Source organism: Taurulus bubalis (assembly GCF_910589615.1).
Source record: "Taurulus bubalis genome assembly, chromosome: 16".
Classification (NCBI taxonomy): Eukaryota; Metazoa; Chordata; class Actinopteri; order Perciformes; family Cottidae; genus Taurulus; species Taurulus bubalis.
The window spans coordinates 599,427-622,661 of NC_136604.1; the positions used below are offsets into that span (position 1 = coordinate 599,427).

The 23,235-nt window shown below is 45.6% G+C and overlaps 1 protein-coding gene across 3 annotated transcripts in view; it reads left to right on the forward strand.

The window, feature by feature from the left end:
* LOC306748434 (protocadherin Fat 3-like) overlaps positions 1-20,432 on the forward strand; it is a gene marked incomplete at both ends in the record, with an annotated part of 98,467 nt that extends 78,035 nt beyond the window's left edge. For 2 of the 3 annotated variants that reach the window (XM_079231599.1, XM_079231600.1), the window contains 13 exons: positions 3,907-4,050; positions 4,494-4,691; positions 4,955-5,756; positions 6,146-6,280; positions 6,460-6,614; positions 7,001-7,243; positions 7,912-8,158; positions 8,613-8,766; positions 9,493-10,202; positions 12,442-12,555; positions 15,331-15,390; positions 16,509-16,544; positions 19,804-20,432. In XM_079231599.1, the coding sequence (XP_079087725.1) occupies positions 3,907-4,050; positions 4,494-4,691; positions 4,955-5,756; positions 6,146-6,280; positions 6,460-6,614; positions 7,001-7,243; positions 7,912-8,158; positions 8,613-8,766; positions 9,493-10,202; positions 12,442-12,555; positions 15,331-15,390; positions 16,509-16,544; positions 19,804-20,432 (3,627 nt within the window). Of the gene's footprint in view, positions 1-3,906; positions 4,051-4,493; positions 4,692-4,954; positions 5,757-6,145; positions 6,281-6,459; positions 6,615-7,000; positions 7,244-7,911; positions 8,159-8,612; positions 8,767-9,492; positions 10,209-12,441; positions 12,556-15,330; positions 15,391-16,508; positions 16,545-19,803 lie in introns of all 3 variants that reach the window. The other variant, XM_079231601.1, reaches the window with a different exon arrangement.
* Between the last annotated feature and the right edge of the window lie 2,803 nt (positions 20,433-23,235).

The window sequence follows — 23,235 nt, forward strand, 5'->3', positions numbered from 1 at the left end:
CCACAAACATGTGGATCCACTGTGGTTCTGCCCCACATGTATGTGTTGCATTAGAGAAGCCAAGTGGTGTAGAATGTAATTTCATCTTCATTCTTAGATTTGTCCCTCCTCTCTTACCGTAGTTACTTCCCTTGTTTCTGACACACTGCAGCTGCTTTTCACTCTTGACTGTTTGTAGCCTTTGAAGGTCTAAGTCTGTATGTACTTCTGTATAAAGCATGTAAATATCTTCTATAATACATTATCTGCGTGTTGACCGCTTTAGTATAACCTTTGTGTTGTAGCAATAGATGCTATTCAATTTCTCCATTGACATCAGTGTTAAAATTAGCTTAGACGCTAACTGCTCAAGAGACAGCGAGTCTCATGTTAATGTCTACCTACCTTTTTCTGGCATAATGGCTTTATGCTGAATCATATCTTAATATTATGTAATGTATATGTATATTGACAGTTTGTAAGGTAATTGCATGTTATATTTCCACAGTTTTACAAAATCCAGAAAGATTCTCACTTAAAACCCTGAACTCTACTCCGGATTCCTGGGTCTTTATTTCATGGATCTTCTGTTAGCTATCTGCTAAGCTAACTTCTAGAAGCAAGAGCAGAATAACTGTGATGGTTGCTATCGGTTCGTTCAACTCCAGTTCAGAAATCGAAAGTTACGAAGGTAACTACGGTTCTATGAATCCTGGATGACCGCCAGAGGCAGTGTTTTCACACTGGATATCTTCCGTCTTGCGCTTGCGCAGTTCGAGTACGTATACCAAAAATGTCACGTGTGACCTCGGATGAGTCCCCAGCCGGGTATGAATTCCGGCCTCATCCTGAGATCATGTCCTGCGGAATCTTCTCGCAAAACCAAGAGATTCCGAGTGACCAAGAACTCTGGCGGTCATCCAGGATTCATAGAACCGTAGTTACCTTCGTAACTTTCGTTCTATTTCATCCTCACTGACCGCCAGAGGCAGTGTTTTCACACTGGATGACTTATACCAACAAAGTCACGAGGAATGTACAGGAACCTACCTCGTCTGACTCAGGCAGAGGAATGTGGACGAAGAACTGCACCCAATGGGTGAGGGGTGGCAACGTTCACTCTGTAGTATCTGGTAAATGTGCTCGGTGATGACCATGAGGCCGCCGCACATATATCCTCCATGGACACACCTCTCAGGGTTGCCCATGACGTGGAGACACTTCTGGTAGAATGGCCCCTTACTCCGGGTGGCAGCGCCCGGCCGTTCGCCCTGTATGCACAGGCAATGGCTTCCACTATCCAGTAGGACAGGCGCTGTTTTGACAGGGCACAGCCCTTCCTAGGTCCCCCATAGCAGACAAAAAGCTGCTCCGACCGCCGTATACCTGCGGTGGCCTCGACATAGGCTCTGAGGACCCGCACTGGGCACAGTAGCCCTGACCTCTCCTCTCCCAATGGAGGGTTAAACTGTGCGAGCTGGATAGGTTGGTTGAGGTGCGAGCGTGTCAGCATCTTCGGAAGAAATGCTGCATTAGGCCATAGTGTAACACCCGAGCCATCTGAGTTCCACCTCAAACAGGATTCACTCACCGACAGGGCGTGTAACTCGCCTACCCGCTTTGCCGACGTGATGGCAAGGAGAAAGACGGTCTTTGCTGACAGCCATCGCAGCTCTGCCTCTGTTGTGGGTTCAAAAGGAGGTGAGCATAGGGCGTCCAGTACCACGGACAGGTCCCATGGAGGGGCCCTCGTGGTGCTCGGAGGTCGCAGTCGCTGAGCCCCCCTCAAGAAGAGGGACACCAGCTTGTGGCTCCTCACAGTGCCGTTGTCGATCCTAGCATGCTGCCATGAGATAGCAGCTACGTAAACCCTCAGGGTAGAGGGAGACCGGCCCCTATCTAGGAGGGACTGCAGAAACTCGAGTACAGTAGGCACAGGGCACTGTACTGGGTCTTCGTTGTGAACCCCGCACCAGTCGGAAAACAGCCTCCGTCCATCGTATTGTAGACGGCCAGATGGCGCTCTGGCATTTAGAATCGTCGTCCTGACTGGTTCTGTGCAGCTGCTCAGCAGCTGGTCGGGCCCTCTAACGGCCAGGCCCATAGGTGAAGGTGCCTGGGGTCGGGATGCCAGATCCAACCTCCTAGCTGCGATAGGAGATCCTTCCTGTCGGGGAGGCGCCATGGCATCCCGCGACAGAGTCTGTGCAGCAGAGGGAACCAAATCCTGGCGGGCCATAAGGGAGCCACCAGCACCAGCCTGTGGCCCTGCTGAAGAACCCTGAGGAGCGTTGGCAAGATCAGGGCAATTGGGGGGAAAGCATAAAGAAAGCCCTCCGGCCACGTATGAGCCAGGGCATCTTGACCGAGAAGACTGGTCCTCTATACCAGGGAGAACCAGCGGGGGCAGTGGGTTGATCTCTCTGAGGCAAAGAGATCCATCTCTGCTCTGCCGAAGAGGCCCCAGATGCTGTGCACGACCTCTGGGTGAAGCCGCCACTCCCCCGGTGGAGGCTTGTGACGGGAGAGGGAATCTGCAATCTGGTTCCACTCTCCTGGTAAATACATTGCCCGAAGGCTGGTCAGGCGAGGGGCTGCCCAGGTCAAAAGGGCACGGGAAACCCGTAGCAATCCTGCAGACCTGGTGCCCCCTTGATGGTATATGTGGAACACGGTCGAAGTATTGTCCGACCGAACAAATACATGTTTTCCTCTCAAATGTGGAAGGAAATGTCTGAGCGCTAGGTGCACAGCCTGTAGCTCCAGGATATTGATATGTTCCCTGCGGTCTTGAGCGGGCCACTGCCCCCGAGCAGTCCTGCTCTGCCACACTGCACCCCACACTGAGAAGCAGGCATCTGTCGTGACGACCTCCCGACGGGATGAGATCGCCTATGATCCCATCGCCCATGGGAACGCCTCCTGACAGGTATGCTCTCTCCCTCCACTGGGATAGAGCTCGGAGGCACTGCTGTGACACTCTTACTGTCCTGTGCCTGTGGCAATTGACGTCCAAGTGAAGGCTGTTCAGCCATCTCTGCAAGGGGCGCAGTGACAGCAAGCCCAAGGGAACGACAGCTGAGGCAGCTGTCAATTTGCCTAAGAGGCGAAGAAAGAGGATGTAGGGCAACCGCCTGCCCCCTCAGAAGAGGGGGGAGGCTGCGGAGAATGCTGTCCACACGCTGGGGCGACGGACAGGCTCTCATAATGGCCGAGTCCAGAGCTAGACCGATGAAGGTTATGCTCTGAGAAGGGCTCAGAGAGCTCTTCTCCATGTTTACCCTGAAGCCCCACAGGGCCACATGAGAGAGAAGGCGAGCGGTGTCCTGTGCAGCCTGAGCCCGGGATGGCGCACAAATCAGCCAATCGTCCAGGTACGGCAATATCGTCATGCCCTGCGCTTGCAGGGGGAGAAGGGCAGCCGCGACACATCTTGTGAACACTCGTGGGGAGAGGGAGAGTCCGAATGGAAGCACCCTGAACGGAAAACAACGGCCTTGGAAGGCAAAACGAAGGAACTGTCTGTGATGAGGTACAATGGGGACGTGAAAATAGGCGTCCTTTAAGTCGACCGACGTGCACCAGTCTCCCTTGGAGATGGCACGATTGGCAGATTGGAGGAGAAGAGGAGAGGAGGAACGAAAGAGGAGGAGAAGGAGAGAGGAGCTCAGTGTATCCTAAGATGTCCCCCAGCAGTCTAGGCCTATAGCAGCATATCTAGGGGCCGGACCAGGGCAAACCTGAGCCAGCCCTAACTATAAGCCTGAAACAGCCCTAACTATAAGCACTATCAAATAGGAAAGTCTTAAGTCTACTCTTAAATGAGGTGACCGTGCCTGCCCCCCGGACATGTCTTCAGAACACCCATAAAGGATGTAAAATGTACTCTTCACAATATATATATATCCATTGTGTCTTTCCTTCTAGGTTCCCAGCTACTTGTTGGCCATCAGAGCTCTGGACAGTGGGATCCCACCCATGTCCTCCACCGTGATGGTCAACATAGACATCTCTGACATCAATGACAACCCGCCCACCTTCTCCCCAGCCAACCTCACTACTGTCATACAGGTGTGCCTCATGATTGACATGGTATTCACTAAAACACAAAGACAAGATGGACACTAGGCATCGGGGGTTCTTATTGTTTGGTAAAAACTATCCCAACTGCAGTGGCAGCACAAAGATCATGGCACATAAGCTCAAGGACTAAGTGCAAGAACAGAGCAACATTTAATAATGCAGGGATTTGTTGAAGTCAAGTAAGTTGCATGACCATTTGTCTTGACAACATGATTTCCTGGACAGACTGATCAAATAATGTCTCTGCAGGAAGTCGCAGGGTTAGATAATGATACCAATGATATGCCCAGGAGCTAAGAATCCAACAAGTAATGAAATGACCATTCAGATCTCTTTGAATACATCATCTTGCCAACATAGACATCATATTGTGACAATGAATAATGTATCCTCAACCACGAGGTCTTTCTAATGGCGTGTCCCTCCCACAGGAAAACAAGCCAATCGGCACCAGCATCCTGCAGTTGTCTGTGAACGATCAGGACTCCTCCCACAACGGCGAGCCCTTTGACTTCCGCATCCTGTCAGGAAACGAAGGCGGAGTGTTTGTGCTGGAGAAAGATGGAACCCTCGTGGCCAATCAAGTATTCAGGAGGGACCTGGCAACTGAATATGCCATTCTGATCCAGGTAGAGCAAACTGCTGTCGTTACTCTTCTCTAGCATCACTTCGTACGGCTCCGGCTCGTCCCGCTCCAGCTCGTACTAATCCGGCTCGTGTAAATGCCACATATACATTTAAATGAATGGGGGGGACTGACATTCAAAGTGAATGCAGTCTTAATGAACTTTGTGACCATTGAGTCCTTTCTCCTGTCTTCTTGTCCTTTCATTTCCTTATCCAGATTTTATTTTTCATGTATCTTCTCCGTTTTTTCTGATGACCCCCCCAGGTGACAGACTCGGGGAAGCCTCGTCTGTCCTCCTCCTCCATGCTGACAGTCAGGGTGATTGAGGAGAGCCTTCACCGGCCCGTGGCCTTACCACTGGAGGTCCATATCGTCACGATGGAGGACGAGTTTCCAGGTGGTGTGATTGGCCAGCTGCATGCCACCGACGCTGACCCCTATGACGTGTTGACCTTTGGCCACGCCCCCCCAGCCCAGCGTAGTCTCTTTAAGATTAGCCCTCGTGATGGTAAGATCATCGCCCTTGGCGGGCTGGACGCAGGCAGGTATTCCCTCAACGCCAGCGTTAGTGATGGGCGCTTCGCCGTACCCGTGCCTGTGAGTGTGCACGTGGAGCAGGCGACGCCGGAGATGCTGCACGAGGCGGTGACGGTGCGCTTTGAGAGCGTTGCACCACAGGACTTTGTGGCGCTGCACCTGAAGAGCGTGTTGAAGGTTCTGCGGCAGGCCGCTGCGTCGCAGCAGCAGGACACGCTGCACCTGCTCAGTCTGCAGCCGGTCGGCGGAACGCAACAACTGGACATGCTCGTTGCTGTGGAAACAGCAGGGGGCGGGTACTACAAGGCGGCTTACCTCACCCAGAAACTGAGCGCGTCCCGTCGGCAGCTGGAGGGGGTCCTCCGAGTGTCGGCTATCCTCGATAAGAACTGTTCGGGGCTGGAGTGTCGCGGGGCGCAGTGTGAACAGAGCATCACCCTGGACTCGCACAGTCTGGCTACATACAGCACACCACGGGTCAGCTTCGTTTCACCACGCTTCCAGCGGACCTCGCGCTGCACCTGCCATGGTGAGTGATGTAGTGTGTTCCACAGCCACACTAATACATTTCTGTTTAAAAGCGGCTGTTTTAAACAGAAACGTATTAGTGTGGCATGTCAGCATCATTTTCAAATGCCTGAAAACTAGTATCACATGACTGTTCACGTACACAGGGCATGCGGGTACCGGTGTAAACAGAAAGTAGATTGGTTGCTTAGTTACATAAAACCAGATACCAGAGCTGTTTCTCTAAACCACACTCAGGAATATATATATAATATTTCTTCTTTTTTTCTGTCAGTTCATGTTCTTTATGTCAAGTGTATTTTCTCACTTTGTGTATATGTGTGTGTGTGTGTGTGTGTGTGTGTGTGTGTGTGTGTGTGTGTGTGTGTGTGTGTGTGTGTGTGTGTGTAGATGCCAACTGTGCTGTCCTGTCAGAACAGTGTGAGGACCAGCCGTGTCCAGCAGACATGCAATGTGTTTCAGTAGAGGCCACCAGAGGGCGCTACGCATGCCAGTGTCCACCAGGCAAACTGGGAGAGTGTGCAGGTGAGGGAGAAAGAGAGCATTTACACTAAATTGTCAAGTCTGTGTGAAAAAAATACTTGCAACAACAGTTTAATGTGCTTTCGATGCCATGAATACCTACTCTGGAATGTGATTGATTAACCCGTGTGTGTGTGTGTGTGTGTGTGTGTGTGTGTGGGGGGGGGGGGGGGCGGGTCCAGGCCATTCGTCTCTGAGTTTCTCAGGAAACAGCTACATCAAGTACAGACTGTCAGAGCAGCTGCAGACTGAGCTGAAGGTCAGCCTCAGGATCCGGACACTGCAAAGCAGAGGAATCATTATGTACACACACACCGAGCCCTGCACCGTGCTCAAGGTACACACACACACACACACACACTGATCCCTGCACCGTGCTCAAGGTACACACACACACACACACACACACTCTGAGCCCTGCACCGTGCTCAAGGTACGTACGCACACACACACACACACACACACACACACACACACACACACACACACCGAGCCCTGCACCGTGCTCAAGGCACACACACACACACACACACCGAGCCCTGCACTGTGCTCAAGGTACACACACACACACACACACACACACACAAACACTGCTAATGGAACTGAATACACACTAGCTATGGAAATGATCTTAAGGGATGTGAACTGTTTTAATGATACGTTGTGTGTGTGCGTGCGTGTGTGTGCGTGCGTGTGTGTGTGTGTGTGTGTGTGTGTGTGCAGCTGGAGGAGGGGAAGCTGTGGTTCCAGCTGGCCTGTGGCCTTGGCAGTGTTGGCAGCGAGAGTCCCGACATGTTGGGCATCTCCGGCCGGCGTATCAACGATGGCAGCTGGCACACGGTGGCACTGGAGCTAAATCGCAACTTCAGCAGCCTGGCTCTGGATGACAGCTACGTGGAGCGGCGCCGTGGACCGCCCTTCATACAACCACTTGCTCCAGACAGAAGCATCTACTTCGGAGCACTGGTCAGTCCATGAGGAGCTTTCAGCAGCGGGCACACAACCTGTTATTTGGAAGGGAAAAGAAAAATCTTTTTTCACTTCTAAATAAGTGGTTTGGATATGAGCATGTGGATAAAATGTGTAACTGGTCTGTGAATGTAATGTCGAGCAGAACGATGACCACAACTATGGAAATAATTGCCAGGTTGTAAAATGTATTAAACACGTCACAGATTTACAACATGCACATTTCTATCTGCAAACTAAAAATGTAAGAGACATTTACAGCCGTTTCTATTTACTATTTATGATGTACTGCATATCTGACACTGAGCATGTATTACACATTGTGCTTAATAATGATCCAAAGTAGTAGGAGGTACTATGCCCTAAAATCCCTCATAATTAGCCTCGCTATGTACACCGAATATTTTGATAGAATATAAAAAAATTCTGATGAAAGCAATCAAGTCCTTTTTATAAAGGGATTTTAAAGAGAAACAAAATCAGTGAACTTGTAACTGTTGTGTTTAGTTTAATGTTTGGTGAAAGGAAATGCACGACTATTACCTGAGAGTTCTCACAAATACTGTGTCTGTGTTCTAGGATCTTCTCTTCTACCAGGTGGCCAGTCATCACAGCTTTGTGTCTTTGGAAGTTCAGGAATTCAATTTTGACCCTTCTCTCCTCAGGTGCAGCACCCAAACTCTCGCAGCCTCGTGGACTCCCAAAAGGACCCGCGGGTGCTGGCAGGTTTCCAGGGCTGCTTGGACTCGGTCATGCTGAACAACAACGAGCTGCCGCTGCAAAACAAACGCTCGCGCTACGCAGAGGTGGTGGGGCTGACAGAGCTGAAGCTGGGCTGCTTCCTTTATCCCGACGCCTGCCTGCAGCAGCCCTGTCGCAATGGAGCCACTTGCACCAGCCTGCCCTCTGGTGGTGAGTAACAGGAGATACTACAAACACGTGACCATGGAGGAGCCTCATGAGGTTCTCCTCCTGACGTTGTTGAATTAGAAATGGAGGATACAAATGTTGTAGCCCAGAGCTCTATGACACCTCATATTAGAGAGACCGGACAAAACTATGTGTAGAAATGTATGCATTTAAACCATATGGTACAAACAATAAGGACTCTATTCACATGACGTGGTGTTGAGTGTTGATGAGCAGCTACAATGTTAGCTTAGCCTAGCACCGATTAAGCCGAGCTCCATTCAGAAAACAAGCATTTTAAACGTTGTTTGCCTTGTAGACAGCCCTGACTGCATAGACAATGAATTGTCATTATCACAAGTTTATTACAATTAAATCAGAGCAAAATAGTTTATTTTGGGTTGAGTGTGTGTGTGTTTGTGTGTGACTAATGAAGTGCCTCTTGTGTGTCTGCCAGGGTTCTCGTGCAGCTGTAAGCTCCAGTACACTGGAGGGCGCTGTGAGATGGAGATAACGGCGTGTGTTCCCAACCCGTGTCAGAACGGAGGCGCATGTAAGACCATCGGCAACGCCTTCCTCTGCAGCTGCAGGAGGGGATTCAAGGGTCTAATGTGAGTTCCAGTCCAAACACACAGAGATGAACCTAAAGGATCGATTCCCCACATCCATGTCCAGGTTCATGATATATCTGTCCTCCCCAATACAACACAGGAAGTTAGATTGTGCTGCTCATCGAAAGAGCTACTTTCTACAGAAGAAATAATCCCTTTTAAACTGTTGACAGTGTTTTGTGGATTATCCAGAGAAGCAGAGAGACTGCGTTTCTAAATGTTTTCTGGCCTTAGCGACAACACAAACCAACATTCACACACTGGCGTTGAGGCTGTCATGGAACTACTTCAGCAGCCAGAAACATGCACAGCAATTTGGGTTCAGTATCCTGCTGGAGGACACTTTGACATGTATACTTCAGGGACCTCCGCTGTTTTTGACTGAGCCACCAATGTGTAGATTAAAAAGGCTAAGTGTCCTTTCCAAAATCAAGAATGAAACTCTTCAGTAACATTATTTTCCCCATCTCCCAGTTTTACATTGTTAAAAGCTGAATGGCGCTGGAAAGGTCACACAGCAGCTTAACAGAACCGAACAAACAGGATTGTGTTGTGAGCGCACACACGCAGTGTTCTTCTGCAATCTATCTGCAGTGCATCTCATGTTACTCTCTCACTCCCTGCTGTTGGAAAGCAGTCCATCTGTGAGCAGGTAGCTGAGCAGTTAAAGGTATTCATATACTATCATCTCACTCCAGTCTTTTCTCCTCTCCCTCCATCCTGCAGCTGTGAGGAAGATGTGAACGAATGTGACCGCAGCAATCCAGAGGGCGAGTGTGAGAACGGCGGCGTCTGCGTCAACACTTACGGGTCCTTCTACTGTAACTGCACCGCAGGCTTCGTGGGCCAGCGCTGCGGCCTGCGGCCCGTCGTCGTCCCAGACATGCAGGCCGGTCACACTGTGGTTGGCAAAGAAGAGCTGATTGGGATCGCTGTGGTGCTTTTGGTCATCATCACCCTCATCATCCTCTTCATCGCTTTCCGCAAGAAGGTTTTCCAGAAGAACTACTCTCGGAACAACCTGTCTCTGGTCCAGGACCCAGCCACCGCAGCGCTCCTCAACAAGGCCAACGGGGTTCAATTCAAGACCCTACACTGCACACCAGGAGACCCTCTCAACCTGTACTCCGAGGCGGGGCTGGGGGCCACCGGGGTGGGGGGAGGCGGGATGATGGGACCTCCACAGGTCCCTGTGAGGCCCATGGCATACACACCCTGCTTCCAAGGAGACCCGCGCTCCACGCTGGAGAAGATGGTGGACGGCCGCGGCGTGGAGCATACCGAGATGAGCACCTTCCACCCGGAGTCCCCAAGGATCCTGTCAGGAACCACCAGGAGGGGCGTGGTCGTGTGCAGCGTGGCCCCCAACCTGCCGCCAGTGTCGCCCTGCCGCTCAGACTGTGACTCCCTACGCAAGAGCCCATGGGATGATGAGGGTGAGTGTGTGTGTGTGTGTGTGTGTGTGTGTGTGTGTGTGTTTCACTACCTGCTAAAGTGAGAATATACAACTAGAATATGTTAGATTTAATAAGGTAATATTATGTGTGTTGTGTGAGTACCCTAGAGGAACAATTAAAATAAGTGGTGTCGAGTTACAGTAGGGGCTGACCGCTTTGTCCATTAGGTGTCACTGTGTAACTTTATTTCAATCAGGAGAGACTAGTTCCGAATTCACAATGATTTTATTACGTTGGAAGGAATTTTACGACAATGAATATTGCAAAGTCTTTGGCGATCGGACTCCATCCTGAAACAGGATAAACAAGGGGCAGTGACTTGGAGTTCTGACCAGGCCGAATCCCCTCTGGAGTCCGGACACTGGTGGTGGTGGTGAAGAAGAAGAAGGGAGTTGCTGTCCTCCAGTGATGAGTGAGGAGTTGACTGCCTGTTGCCTGGAGGTGACTGGGGTGGAGAAGGGTCGCATTCGTTCCCGGTCTGAAATGACAACTGACAACTGACAGCAGCAGAGCACACCTTTAACATTTGACAGCAACAATCTGATTGTCTAACGACGCCTATGACACACCTGGATCTGGTTGGTTGCGTACAGGGGAACGCCAAGTTATCCGTGTCCTTCATTGACAGCAGGGGCTCACTCAACTAAATGAGAACAGATGGAATTCAAAGATTCCTTGTGTTGAAGATGCTCCGTACACAAAGAAAAATGAATTAAATACATTGCAGAAGACGATATGCAATGCTGATTAAATATGTCTCTGGTGCATTGAAATAACAGCTGTAACATGCTCAATTTGGGAGACTTAGGCTGGGTTGCACCAACAAGGATTAACTCTTAAACTAGGTTTAAACCAGGTTTGTCTTATAATCCAGTTGCACTAAACCTAGTTTAACCTTAGTTTATAACCCTTTGGCCATCTCTGTTTAATTTCCATTTAAATCTAGATTAAAATCAAATCTGTTGCACCAGTTATTTTAAACCTAAACTAAACCTGGATTAGCGGTTATATTTGTGTATATATATATATATATATATATATATATATATATATATATATATATACTTGTTTTATTGACAACATGGCTGCATATCTTCGCTGGTGGGTGATGATGGGTTAAACCCGATTGAATTTTATGACAACAGTGAGTTTTCACAGCGGTATAGATTCACAAAGGAGTCTGTCATATACCTCAATGGGAAGGTTGGACCAGCAACCAAGCATGGAAGTGAGAGGAATGTTGCTGTGCCACCACTTCTCCAGCTCCTGGTAGCTGCAGTTAAACTCCTCCATTAACTCGGTCAGCAACATCTTTTCAAATGTTGAGTTTACTAGCTATAGCCGCTGTAGTGGTAGCTATGAACGATAACTAACGGTATCAGTAACGGAATGTTTCCACGGCAAAATAAACTAATCCTGTTTTAACCCTTGTTTAAACTAGTTTAACTAATCCAGGGTTAAAATGAAGATGTGCAACACATCTTTGATTAATTATAAACCAGTTTAAACCTAGATTTACTAACCCTAGATTAACTCTGAACCAGGATTAATTTAATCCATGTTGGTGCAACCCAGCCTCAATCAATTAATTCTTCAGAAAACAAATACATAAATTTAACATGAGATGAGACCTTTTATTACTAATAAACAATATAGTGCAACATTACATTCTGTTAATTTATGCACAGCAATGAAATATAGATAGATGACAGAAATTATTCAAATAATGAGTGGTAGCACTAATAATTGCAAGACATTCATGAAAAATTACTGATAATAATAGCAGCAGTCGATATAATAACATGCTATAAGCAGTACCGTAAAATGCGGGTTATCAGCAGATACTTTTTTCTTCTGGCACCCACCACGCTCACCCGAGGAGGCACGATGGAAAACAGGTCTGAGCTACAGGTCAACGTAGCTCGCGAGCTAACAGGCGCTCGCTTTTAGCTTGCGAGCTAACTAGTCCTGTAGCACACACAGCTAGCACCACAAAGGTAGCGTGACCAGCCCCAGCTCGGGCAGCGGGGTTGCGTGCTGTAGCAGCAGCAACAGCGGCTTATAAACTGTCGCAGCTCGATTCAATCTGACTTTTTCTTTAAATTTAGTAGATGCGGCGTATAAAAGGGTGCACCGTATAACCCGCATTTTACGATAGTAGTAATAGAAACATGCATAATGCATATATGACTAGTCTGGCCTCTCCCTCTCCCATCAGGTAAGATGGTTGACATGGCAGAAGAAGTAACGTGTTTCTCTGGGAGCAACCAAGGCAGTAACTCTGAGGTCCAATCACTGAGCTCCTTCCAGTCTGACTCCTGTGATGATAACGGTAAGACACGCCCTCGTCTTGGTTCAGGGTTTTTAGAAGATCCCAGCTCCTCAGTGATTCCTTTCTTTTCAATGTGGTTACTTGTGTAAATGCTTTGTTTGCGTGTTTATTATTTGGTTCCACTAGGTGTCTCTTTCTTCTGTTGCATTAGTGTCCATGTTGTCCTTCAGACTGTAGTGTGATACATTTGTGAGAAAACAATAATATCTTGAGTAGTTTAGATGCAGCTTAATTTTGCTACTACTGCTACTGCTACTACTACTACTACTACTACTACTACTACTACTACTACTGGTACTGGTACTGGTACTACTGGTACTACTGCTACTGTTACTACTACTACTACTACTACTGGTACTAGTACTACTGCTACTACTACTACTGCTACTGCTACTACTACTGCTACTGCTACTACTACTGCTAATATTACTGCTACTACTACTACTACTACTACTACTACTACTGCTACTGATACTACTACTACTGCTACTATTACTGCTACTGCTACTACTACTACTACTACTACTGCTACTGCTACTACTACTATTGCTACTACTACTACTACTACTACTACTACTACTACTACTACTGGTACTACTGCTACTGGTACTACTGGTACTACTGCTACTGTTACTACTACTACTACTACTACTGGTACTAGTACTACTGCTACTACTACTACTGCTACTGCTACTACTACTGCTACTGCTACTACTACTGCTAATATTACTGCTACTACTACTAGTACTACTACTGCTACTGATACTACTACTGCTACTACTGCTACTACTACTGCTACTGCTACTACTACTATTGCTACTACTGCTACTGGTACTACTACTACTACTACTACTGCTACTGCTACTACTGGTACTACTACTGGTACTGGTACTACTGGTACTACTGCTACTGTTACTACTACTACTACTACTACTGGTACTAGTACTACTGCTACTACTGCTACTGCTACTGCTACTGCTACTACTACTGCTAATATTACTGCTACTACTACTACTACTACTACTACTACTACTACTGCTACTGATACTACTACTACTGCTACTATTACTGCTACTGCTACTACTACTACTACTACTACTACTACTGCTACTGCTACTACTACTATTGCTACTACTGCTACTGGTACTACTACTACTACTACTACTACTGCTACTGCTACTACTACTATTGCTACTACTGCTACTGGTACTACTACTACTACTACTACTGCTACTGCTACTGCTACTACCACTATTGCTACTACTGCTACTGCTACTACTACTACTACTACTACTACTACTACTACTACTACTGGTACTACTACTGGTACTACTGCTACTGGTACTACTGGTACTACTGCTACTGTTACTACTACTACTACTGGTACTAGTACTACTGCTACTACTGCTACTGCTACTACTACTGCTACTGCTACTACTACTGCTAATATTACTGCTACTACTACTAGTACTACTACTACTACTGCTACTGATACTACTACTGCTACTACTGCTACTACTACTGCTACTGCTACTACTACTATTGCTACTACTGCTACTGGTACTACTACTACTACTACTACTACTGCTACTGCTACTACCACTATTGCTACTACTGCTACTGGTACTACTACTACTACTGCTGCTGCTACTGGTACTACTACTGCTACTACTACTACTACTGCTATTATTACTACTGCTACTACTGCTATTTCTACTACTGCTACTACTACTACTACTACTACTACTACTACTGCTACTGTTTGCTACTACTACTGCTATTATTACTACTGCTGCTACTGATGCTACTACTGATGCTACTACTGATGCTACTACTGATGCTACTACTACTACTACTACTACTACTACTACTACTACTGGGTCGATTTTAGCCAAGAACCTTTTTGTTTATTCCACCACTGCTGCTAAGGCGCAAAGATTAGCAAAATTGACAATATGTTGTCAATTCTGTGCAACCACATATTGTGAGTTGAAATGATTCAAGGATTCAAACATTATGTATTATTACTCTTTTCCAGTTATTGCTGCAAAAATAATGCAGTAATGTATTCGCAAATATTGACTGTAAATCATTATGACTCCTTTATAGAGAAGCTATGTGGGGGACTGCCTCACAGTGTGTTGGTGGTGGCCGTGGCCTTTGTGCTGGAACTGTGTATTTGATGTTGTGTTTCATTGTCATGGCATCGTCCTGTTCTCACTAGATTTTATTTGCAAACCATTTGATTCATTGTTTTGCTTTTCAGAATGATCATTATTAATAAATATCATCTTTTTGCCTGTAATAATCAATTAAGAAAAAAGGGCAGAAGTATCAATATAGCTGAGGTATATATGAATTCCTCAGCTATATTCATACTGTTGCAATTTTCTTCCCTATGCTTGTTAAAGTGTGACTGGTGTCACCAGTGTCTGGGCAAAAATGACAAAAAAGCAGTAGTGTTGTTGTTTTTGAGCATCTTTATTGTTTTCTTCTCATGTGGTTTCTTTGCATTTGTGACAGTAATTTGCTGATTTAATTTCAACCCAAAGTATCTCCATATATATCAACAATGTTGTATGCAAATTGCCCCCAAACATCAAAATCAGCAAGAAGTCTTGATCTTGCTCTTGGCAGACCCGGTACCACCCTCTGCAGACAGGACAGGTGGTGGGCAGCTATAAGCAATCCCACAGGTGTGAGGCGACTAACACCAAGGTTTTTCACTTTGGATGACTGTATTTCAAAACTTATCTCCTTTTCTCCCTCCACAAGCCTCCATAGTGACGGTCATTCGACTGGTCAATGATGCAGTCGACACAATCGAAAGTGAAGGTACCATGTCTTCTCCCCTTTGTGTCTCTTCTCTTTTCTCAGTCTGGTCATCAGAGGTGTCTGCAGTTATACACTAAAGCAATAAACACTCATTGTGTGTTACATCCTGTATCTTTCAGTAAGTGGGCATAGATTAGCTTAGTCAGTCCAACTCACTTCCAGGTTAGCTCTTTAGTATATCTTTCAATAGAGCAGTGGTTACTAACATGTTTCAACGATGACCTCTGGAATGAAAACTTGCAAACTGTAGGTTCCTCATAGTGGCACATGGTTGGCCATCAGTGACACAGGTGCTTCCATGTATTGCTCTTTGTAAAAAGCTTTAACGTTACTTTGGGCCTCTGTCAATAATCTTTGTAAATTCTGCCTTTACCCTCTACTGGGAGTCAAACTTGAACACCTCATCATTTGAACCATATTAGGACAATGACAATTTCTCACACCAACAACAGAGCCTGGTCTCCATTCTCAAAGTCCGTTTAGAGTTCAGCCGCAGCGCCTCAAAGGGATGTTGTGACGGAATGCTAAGAACATGTTAGACACGGCACAGATGCAAACCAAGTTTGAACGAGGAGAGTGGAGACAAAGAGATGCACATTTGTGATAGGTGCATTCATTTGTTGCAAACTGAGGCAAAGATTTCCACACTAGCTTGAGCATGCTTATCCTCTGCTTCATGAACGAGAGAAAAAGGGACAAAATCCAGAGGAACATAATAGAAAGACCTGGAGGTCCTAATGATGCCTGTGACACAGCCTCTATGACAACTACAGCTCCCATGAGCTCAGGAGAGTTGTAGTTGTTGAAAAGTTGCAAACCAGTCATTGTTTTATTGTGGCTAAAATGATAAGGTGCTCGTTAACACTTTTACTATCGAGTTCACGATCAGTTTCTGATTAAGTTTGCATCTGTTTCTGAAAATGGAAACAGAACTGGAAGGAAATTGTGGGGAGGAAAGGTGAGCTATAAGAAAACATTAACAAAACCAAAGTAATGTAGAGACTCCCACAGCACCTCTAACCTAAATCATGTTGTATCCTGTTAGATTACATTAGAAAGGCAAATACTCGTGATTCAATACTAAAGGCTCTGTGTTATGTTGTTCTTCCATCTGACAGTGTCAGATATGGACCATGGTCAAACCTACAACAGAGGTGACTACTTCCTTTACCCCACCTACCTACCTACCTGCCTACCTCCCTCACCCTTTCTCTTTCTCTATCTATCTACAGCGAGTAGACAAAATTACAATCACCCAATGAAAATAACTTTGTTCGTGGATTAACAGAATCTACGTTTTGAATACCGCTTAAAAAGATAGGTCATATGTCAATTAGCAGCATTTGTCAATGACTATATACCGTATGTGTTTGTTGTATTTATTGTGTCAACACAGGTAGTGTCTGTGTTGGTGCACATTGTTGTACTGCGGTCACCAGGGCCGAGTGATGAGGATGCTGGTAGAGCAGGCTATGAGCTATTTGGTCCAGATGTCAAACGTCCATTAAATCCCATTACATAAAATGTTGTTGACCCGTGTTTATAGGGCCAGTATCAAGTCAAAATGGCCACTTACCATCCGGTTTCATACTATTCCACTGTCTACAGGTGACCGTAATATGTTGAATAAAGTATTATTTCACCAGCAAAAGGCTGGGAAGAAAAATACCTGTTGCTGGTAAACATGGATGCAGTTTTTTTTTGAATTGGCTTCATTTCTTGAGGAGGGAAAAACATTCAACAAGGATACACACAAGGCTTTGAGTTTGTTCACAGAAAACGCACTGCCCTAATATTAAATTAGCTGCACGAGCAAACAGAAGCCAACATCTGACCAGTAGCACCAAAACCTTTGTTTCCAACCAGGTGGTCATGCGCCTACAGCCAGGCATTGTCCCCAGAAAGTCTGTGAGGAAATCTAATCTGGAATCAGCACTTTTCATTTCTATACCAGAGTATCTTAACTGAAATTATTTTGTCTACCCCCTGTATCTTTCTAATTCTGTGTATACCCGCCTGTACATATCTCCGTACTTTGGCCATTGATTAATTCCACTGCTCATTCGTCTCCGGGTCGGAGGTTTGTGTCCGTTTGTGTGATTTGATGTAATTTCCCGCCCCTCCCACAGCTTGTTTGCCACTCATTGTGCTATGCTGAATAAGGGATGTCACTCAACCCTCCCCAACAACTGTTTGCCTGCCACTCTTGCCTCACTGCATCCCACCATGTCCCTTTGTTTGGGCTTTTATTTCCAGCTCAGTGATGGTACTGTACCAGTTGTTTCGTGATGAAGTTTTCACAGCCTCAATCTCACCATGGTTTATGTTCTGCTTTCATGCATGATGTCTTTTTGTTTGATTTGTCATTGCTTCACTCACCATTTGCTCTTAAACTTTGCCTTCAGTTAAATTAGTCTGCAGAGTTGTTGGTACATTGTCCTTTTGGTCAGAGGAACCTTTGTGATGGAATACTTATGCTATGTCAGTAGATTGTTCATCTTAATTTATTATGTGTTTATTTTAGCCCCAAATCACAAATTATCATCATAGGGTTACAATCCGAACACATACGAAATCCTCTCCCATAAAAAAAACTGGGTAGGGAAAAAAGAAGAAACCATGGGGAGAGCCACAGAGGAGGATCCTCTATCAGGATGGACAGAAGTACAATAGATGTCATGTGACCAGAATGAATGTGTGCAGTGTTGCATTGTTGGCTCCAGTGCTCCAGAGAGCCTATTTTACCTCCTCAAATGCCAACTGGCACCGCTCCATCCACTGGATCGGATCTGAGGCACCTTTCCGGGTCAGGTCAGTCAAGGGGCTGGTCAGATCTCCGAAGTTCGGGATGAAGCGTCTGTAGTAACCCGCCAGCCCCAGAAACTGCCTCACCTCTTGTTTTGTCTTGGGCAGGCTGCGATAGCGGCGGTCTTGTCCACCTGAGGGCGCACATGCCCGTCACCCAAGTGGCACCCAGATACCTGCCTCCGTCCAACTGCACACTTCCCCGGGTGGCGGTGAGCCCAGCCTGCCTCAGGGACTCCAGCTCCGCGCCCACCCGCTGCACATGCTCCGCCCAGGTGGTGTTATGGATGATTACATCATCCAAGTAGGCGGCAGCATATGCAGGTGCGGACGCAGCACCCGGTCCATGAGGCGTTGGAAGGTGGCACCGAACAACCTGAAGGGAAGCGTGGTGAATTGGTAAACCAGAGGTCGGCAACCCGCGGCTCCGGAGCCGCATGCAGCTCTTTAGCCCGTCTGTTTAAAAAACAATTTTTTTTATATATATATATATATATATATATTATTTTTTTTATTCCCAGTGCAAAATCTTTCAAAGGGAACTCCTTTTATCTTGGAGCTTGAGGTGATATTGGAGTCACTGAAAATAAAAATCCTATTATGTCGCTGTCGAGCCCTTTCCCTGCAGCTGGCTCATCATGACTCACAGAGCCCCGCCCTCAGTAAACTATCAACGGATACATTAGTGGAGTTTAATTCTGCGTGGACATATTAATTTACTTGCACTGCCAACGATCCTGGCTGACCTGTCTGCTGATATGTGGCGAGAAATTAGCAAACAACAAAACATTTAATGTTGAAAGACTCTTCCAGAACAAACACATAGCATCTGATGAAAAGCATCAAGCTGCAGAAGAGCTCTAAAAAACAATACGGTGTATGAATGTTAGATCCTGATGTGGCTCCTTCATGGTAGCTCCTCTCATCAGTGGGTGAATGATTCCTATATAAAGCGTCTAAGAGTATTCAGAAAAGGCGCTATATAAAAGCAAAGTATTATTATTATTATTATTATTAATAATAATAATATTTTCTCCACTGCTGCAGCAAACTGAGCAAAGTAGATATACTTTCAGGAAGTGGATCACGTCTCCAAACTCCACTGCTGGCTCTGTGGCAGCAGTACATTATCTTTGTATTCATACTACATGCTTAAGTATTTGCATTGCGTTCTTAAGTGATAACAGGATGCATCGGATCCTAACCCTAACCCTCTGACAACGCTCCCTTTATAGCACTTTGCTACATTGACCAATAGGAAAATGTACCAGATATTTGATGTATCCAATCTGCTGTGTTTTTGTATCTGTCAACATGTCTTGAGTGCTGCAAGTCTTCATGAACCTCAGCATGTTTTGACACCTGTGACATCAATCCTCAAAGGCTCCTGTTGTGCATGATGCCTTTAAAGACCAAACATGTTTTCTGGACAGGTTGTGCCTTGTCATGTACCTGACCTCCAACCCCTCTGTATTGTTGATGTTCTTGAGTCTAATATGCCTTGTTGTAAGGCATGTCTGCTGCAGAGCTTTACATTTCGGAGACTACTTTGTTGTTGTCATTTTCACTGTCTAGATTGTTATTAACCATCCCCCTTCTACTGTCCAGCATATCACTGGGACACATCAGACTGGATGCCGAGCACCAGGCTGTCAGACATTGAAGAGGTCCCAGGCTATGAGCCAGGTCCTGGCAGTGGGGCAGCAGGCTCAGCCCCCCGCCTTGGAGGAAGCACCCGTGAACTGGAGTCAGACTACTACCTGGGAGGCTATGACATTGACAGTGACTACCCCCCTCCCCACGAAGAAGAGTTCTTGAGCCAAGACCAGCTGCCACCTCCGCTGCCCACAGGTGAGGAATATGCTGAGCCCTACACGCCACTGCCCACCGACTCCGCAGTCTCCAAAGAAAGCACCTTGAGCTCTGGCAGCACCGGGCTTCAGCAGGCCCGGCCACACTTCCACCCCAGCCAATACCTGCCTCCCCACCAGCCGCCCGTTGGAGAGGCCCACGGAGACTTTAGCTCTTTGTTGAGTGGCGTGAGCCCTGGAACTGGAGACACTGAGGATTCTGTGTCGCTAAATATGAGAGTGTCCGTTGGTGCATCATCAGCCTCGGACATGTCCGCCCCCTGTGGACTGGATGACTCTGAACATGGCAGTGACTTTGACAGTATGGACGAGCTTCGTCGAGGAGTGACCATCATCACTGACTCGCAGCAACAGACTGAGGTGTGATTGATTGACCAGTGCAGTGATCCTATGGGATGTGCATTGGAGCAGATGGCACAAGTGGATGTTATCACAGGAAGAATGGTTTTGTCAGCAATGCTAGGTGCTGCTTCAACCATAGACTATAACAATTATCTTAAAACCATACATTTGTAACCACATTTCACACCAGAGTTCCCTCCAAACTGGGAGTTGAGTTTTATCATGCTCAATGAGCTCAGTGTGTTGGCAGTCCTGTTCCAAAAGGGAGTCATTTGCAATGTGAAAAGAATGAAATGGAGAACGTGAATGAGAGACCAATCCAAAAGAGATTAAAATTGACAGATGTGGTAGAGAAAATGAGAAAAAAAAGAAGGGATAACCATGTGAGTGAAAGGTTGTTTGGTTCCTGCTCCTTCTCAGAAGCTCATTGGAGCACTTCTTTCTTATAATAAAAAAAGGACATGAATCCCCATTTTCCTATTGTCCTCCTTGGATTTGTAAACTTTGTAATGCTCCAAGCCTGTACAGACTTTGTAAAATAGTATGACCCTACTGGTGGATAAGTATGAACCAATGTTCTGGCCACATTTCAAAAAGCCATTTATTTGTTTTAATGTAGAATGTGCTTGCTCCTTTTCCCAAAAAATCTAGCCACCCATCAAGCCATGACGCGTTAACCATCATCTCTCCTGAGCCCAAAGTGTTTTTATTGTTTGTGCAGCTAAGAGTTGCTGTAGTTGCAAATGTATTTTATGCACCGATAACTCAAGATTGCAAAATGATTATCTTATTTACAGATATTTATCTACTTGTATTCAATTTATTCCTCCAAAAATATTTTGAGGTGGTCAATACTCCCGTTTAGCCAACTCTATCGGAGTGGGATAAAATTTAAGTGGAAGTTTGATATAAAGATAAAGATTGTTTTCTTATCTCGTTACCAAATGTCATCAGCTGCTGTTAAAAGTGGTTGACACACATATAGTGACCATTAATATTAAAGGAATGAACAGTTAGATTTGGTCATCCCTCACACAATCGGAGTAGCAATAAGGAATCTGCTGCAGAACTAATCCCCTTCATGAACAGAACATTTAGTCAACAACACAACCTCAGCACAGCAGCAGTGTTGGCATGAGGCAAACAGCAGAGTAATAATGAGGTTATGATATCCACACTGTAACGTGTATGAATGTGACTGGATGTTACCAGTAAGCTGTTTGCTGATGAATGTACCCGTTATTTTGAGGCATGAATGAAGAGGCTGAGGCTAACTAATTAATGTGCTTGGGAATTAACGGTTCATTTAATTTTGCTGGACTTTAAATTGCAATGAGAGAATTTTAATGTGTTTACTTCAGTAAATAAATCTGAATATCTCATCCTCAACCGGATAAAATGGCATGAATCAGAAATGATCTGGAGAAGATGCATCTTCAGATAACAAGATGAAGACACGTTAAATAATGTTAATGTAGTATAGTGTAAGTCCTAGACATGTACATGATGAGCCACCACAGACAGGCAGCACTAATGCTAAGAGTTGAGCCACTACAGAATTGAAAACCTTCGGCTAAATAATTGACAAGCACCAGCTGTCTACGTTTTATCTGGTTTATCGCCATTTCTTTGGTCTGTTAAATGTGACGCCATTGTTTGGGAAAAAGCCATGCGGAGCAGATACATGTTCATCGGCACGGCATCCCGACGTGTTGCGTTGCAGCATCTTCACCGTGTCTGCAGACCAACCAGATAGTCACTGTATGTACAATACTCTGCCTGTAGGGCACGCGCCTCCTCTTTTCTTTGTAACAGATGTTTAAATGCGTTTAAATCTCAGTGTACATAGCTAGATTTGGTAGATATGTAATTGCAATCCTGAACTTCCTTTGAGTTTTTCTGTTGGACTGTTTGATGTAAATGTGGACAATACGACTGTGGAATATTAATTATTCTCACATCATTCCTCCTCTGCCACTGACTGACTGAATGGCATTTATTTTAATAAAGACACATTTTGCACAGTATTAAATCCAAACTTTACATCCCAGAATTTTTTTTAATTTTTTTTTATGTAATGTGGAAATCTTTTTGTACATTTCTTTCATCTGTAATGTTTTGATGAATTTCTAATGTTCAAAGACATTAAGCAGTGTCAACATTATGTCCCCTATCTGCAGAAATTGATTACAAAGTGAGTGGGTTTTGTTTTTCTTTTTTTTTCCAATTCAATGCAGGAAATAAAAAGGTTCCTATGCACCATGTCACTTGTCATCAATTCTGAGAAGAAGATCACAGCTGCTTGTCATTTTTGAATACCTCTTAATAATACTTTGCTCTGTAGAGATGAGTTTGGTAATGTATGGAAACTGTGGTTATTGTGAGAATAAACTGCTGGAGAATACCAATATCGGGTGTAAGTGTAAAGCTCTGGTAGTCAAATTACATATGTTTAGTCTCACAAATGGTTGCTTCTATACTGGCACCGTATATAAAAGAAGATACTATGTCCACTACGTTTATTGTCAAACACCAATCACCACTCCAAACTCCTTGTATGTAACGTACTTGGCAATGAAGCTCTTGCATCAGGTCGTGCGTTCACATTGTCCCAACTTGAGAGCAATAGGAGTAAAAGATCCTTCGTTCCCTGTGCAATACTCTGCTTAATTTGCACATACGTAATGAGAGATTGTTCTGTTTTATACTTTTATAGAGCTGTTTAACTTGTAGCCCCACAACAAAGATTCATTGTAGCCTGTTGAGGTGCAAAGAAAGAGCGGTCCCATGGGAGATACCAAACGCAGTGGCTGGCATCAAATGATTG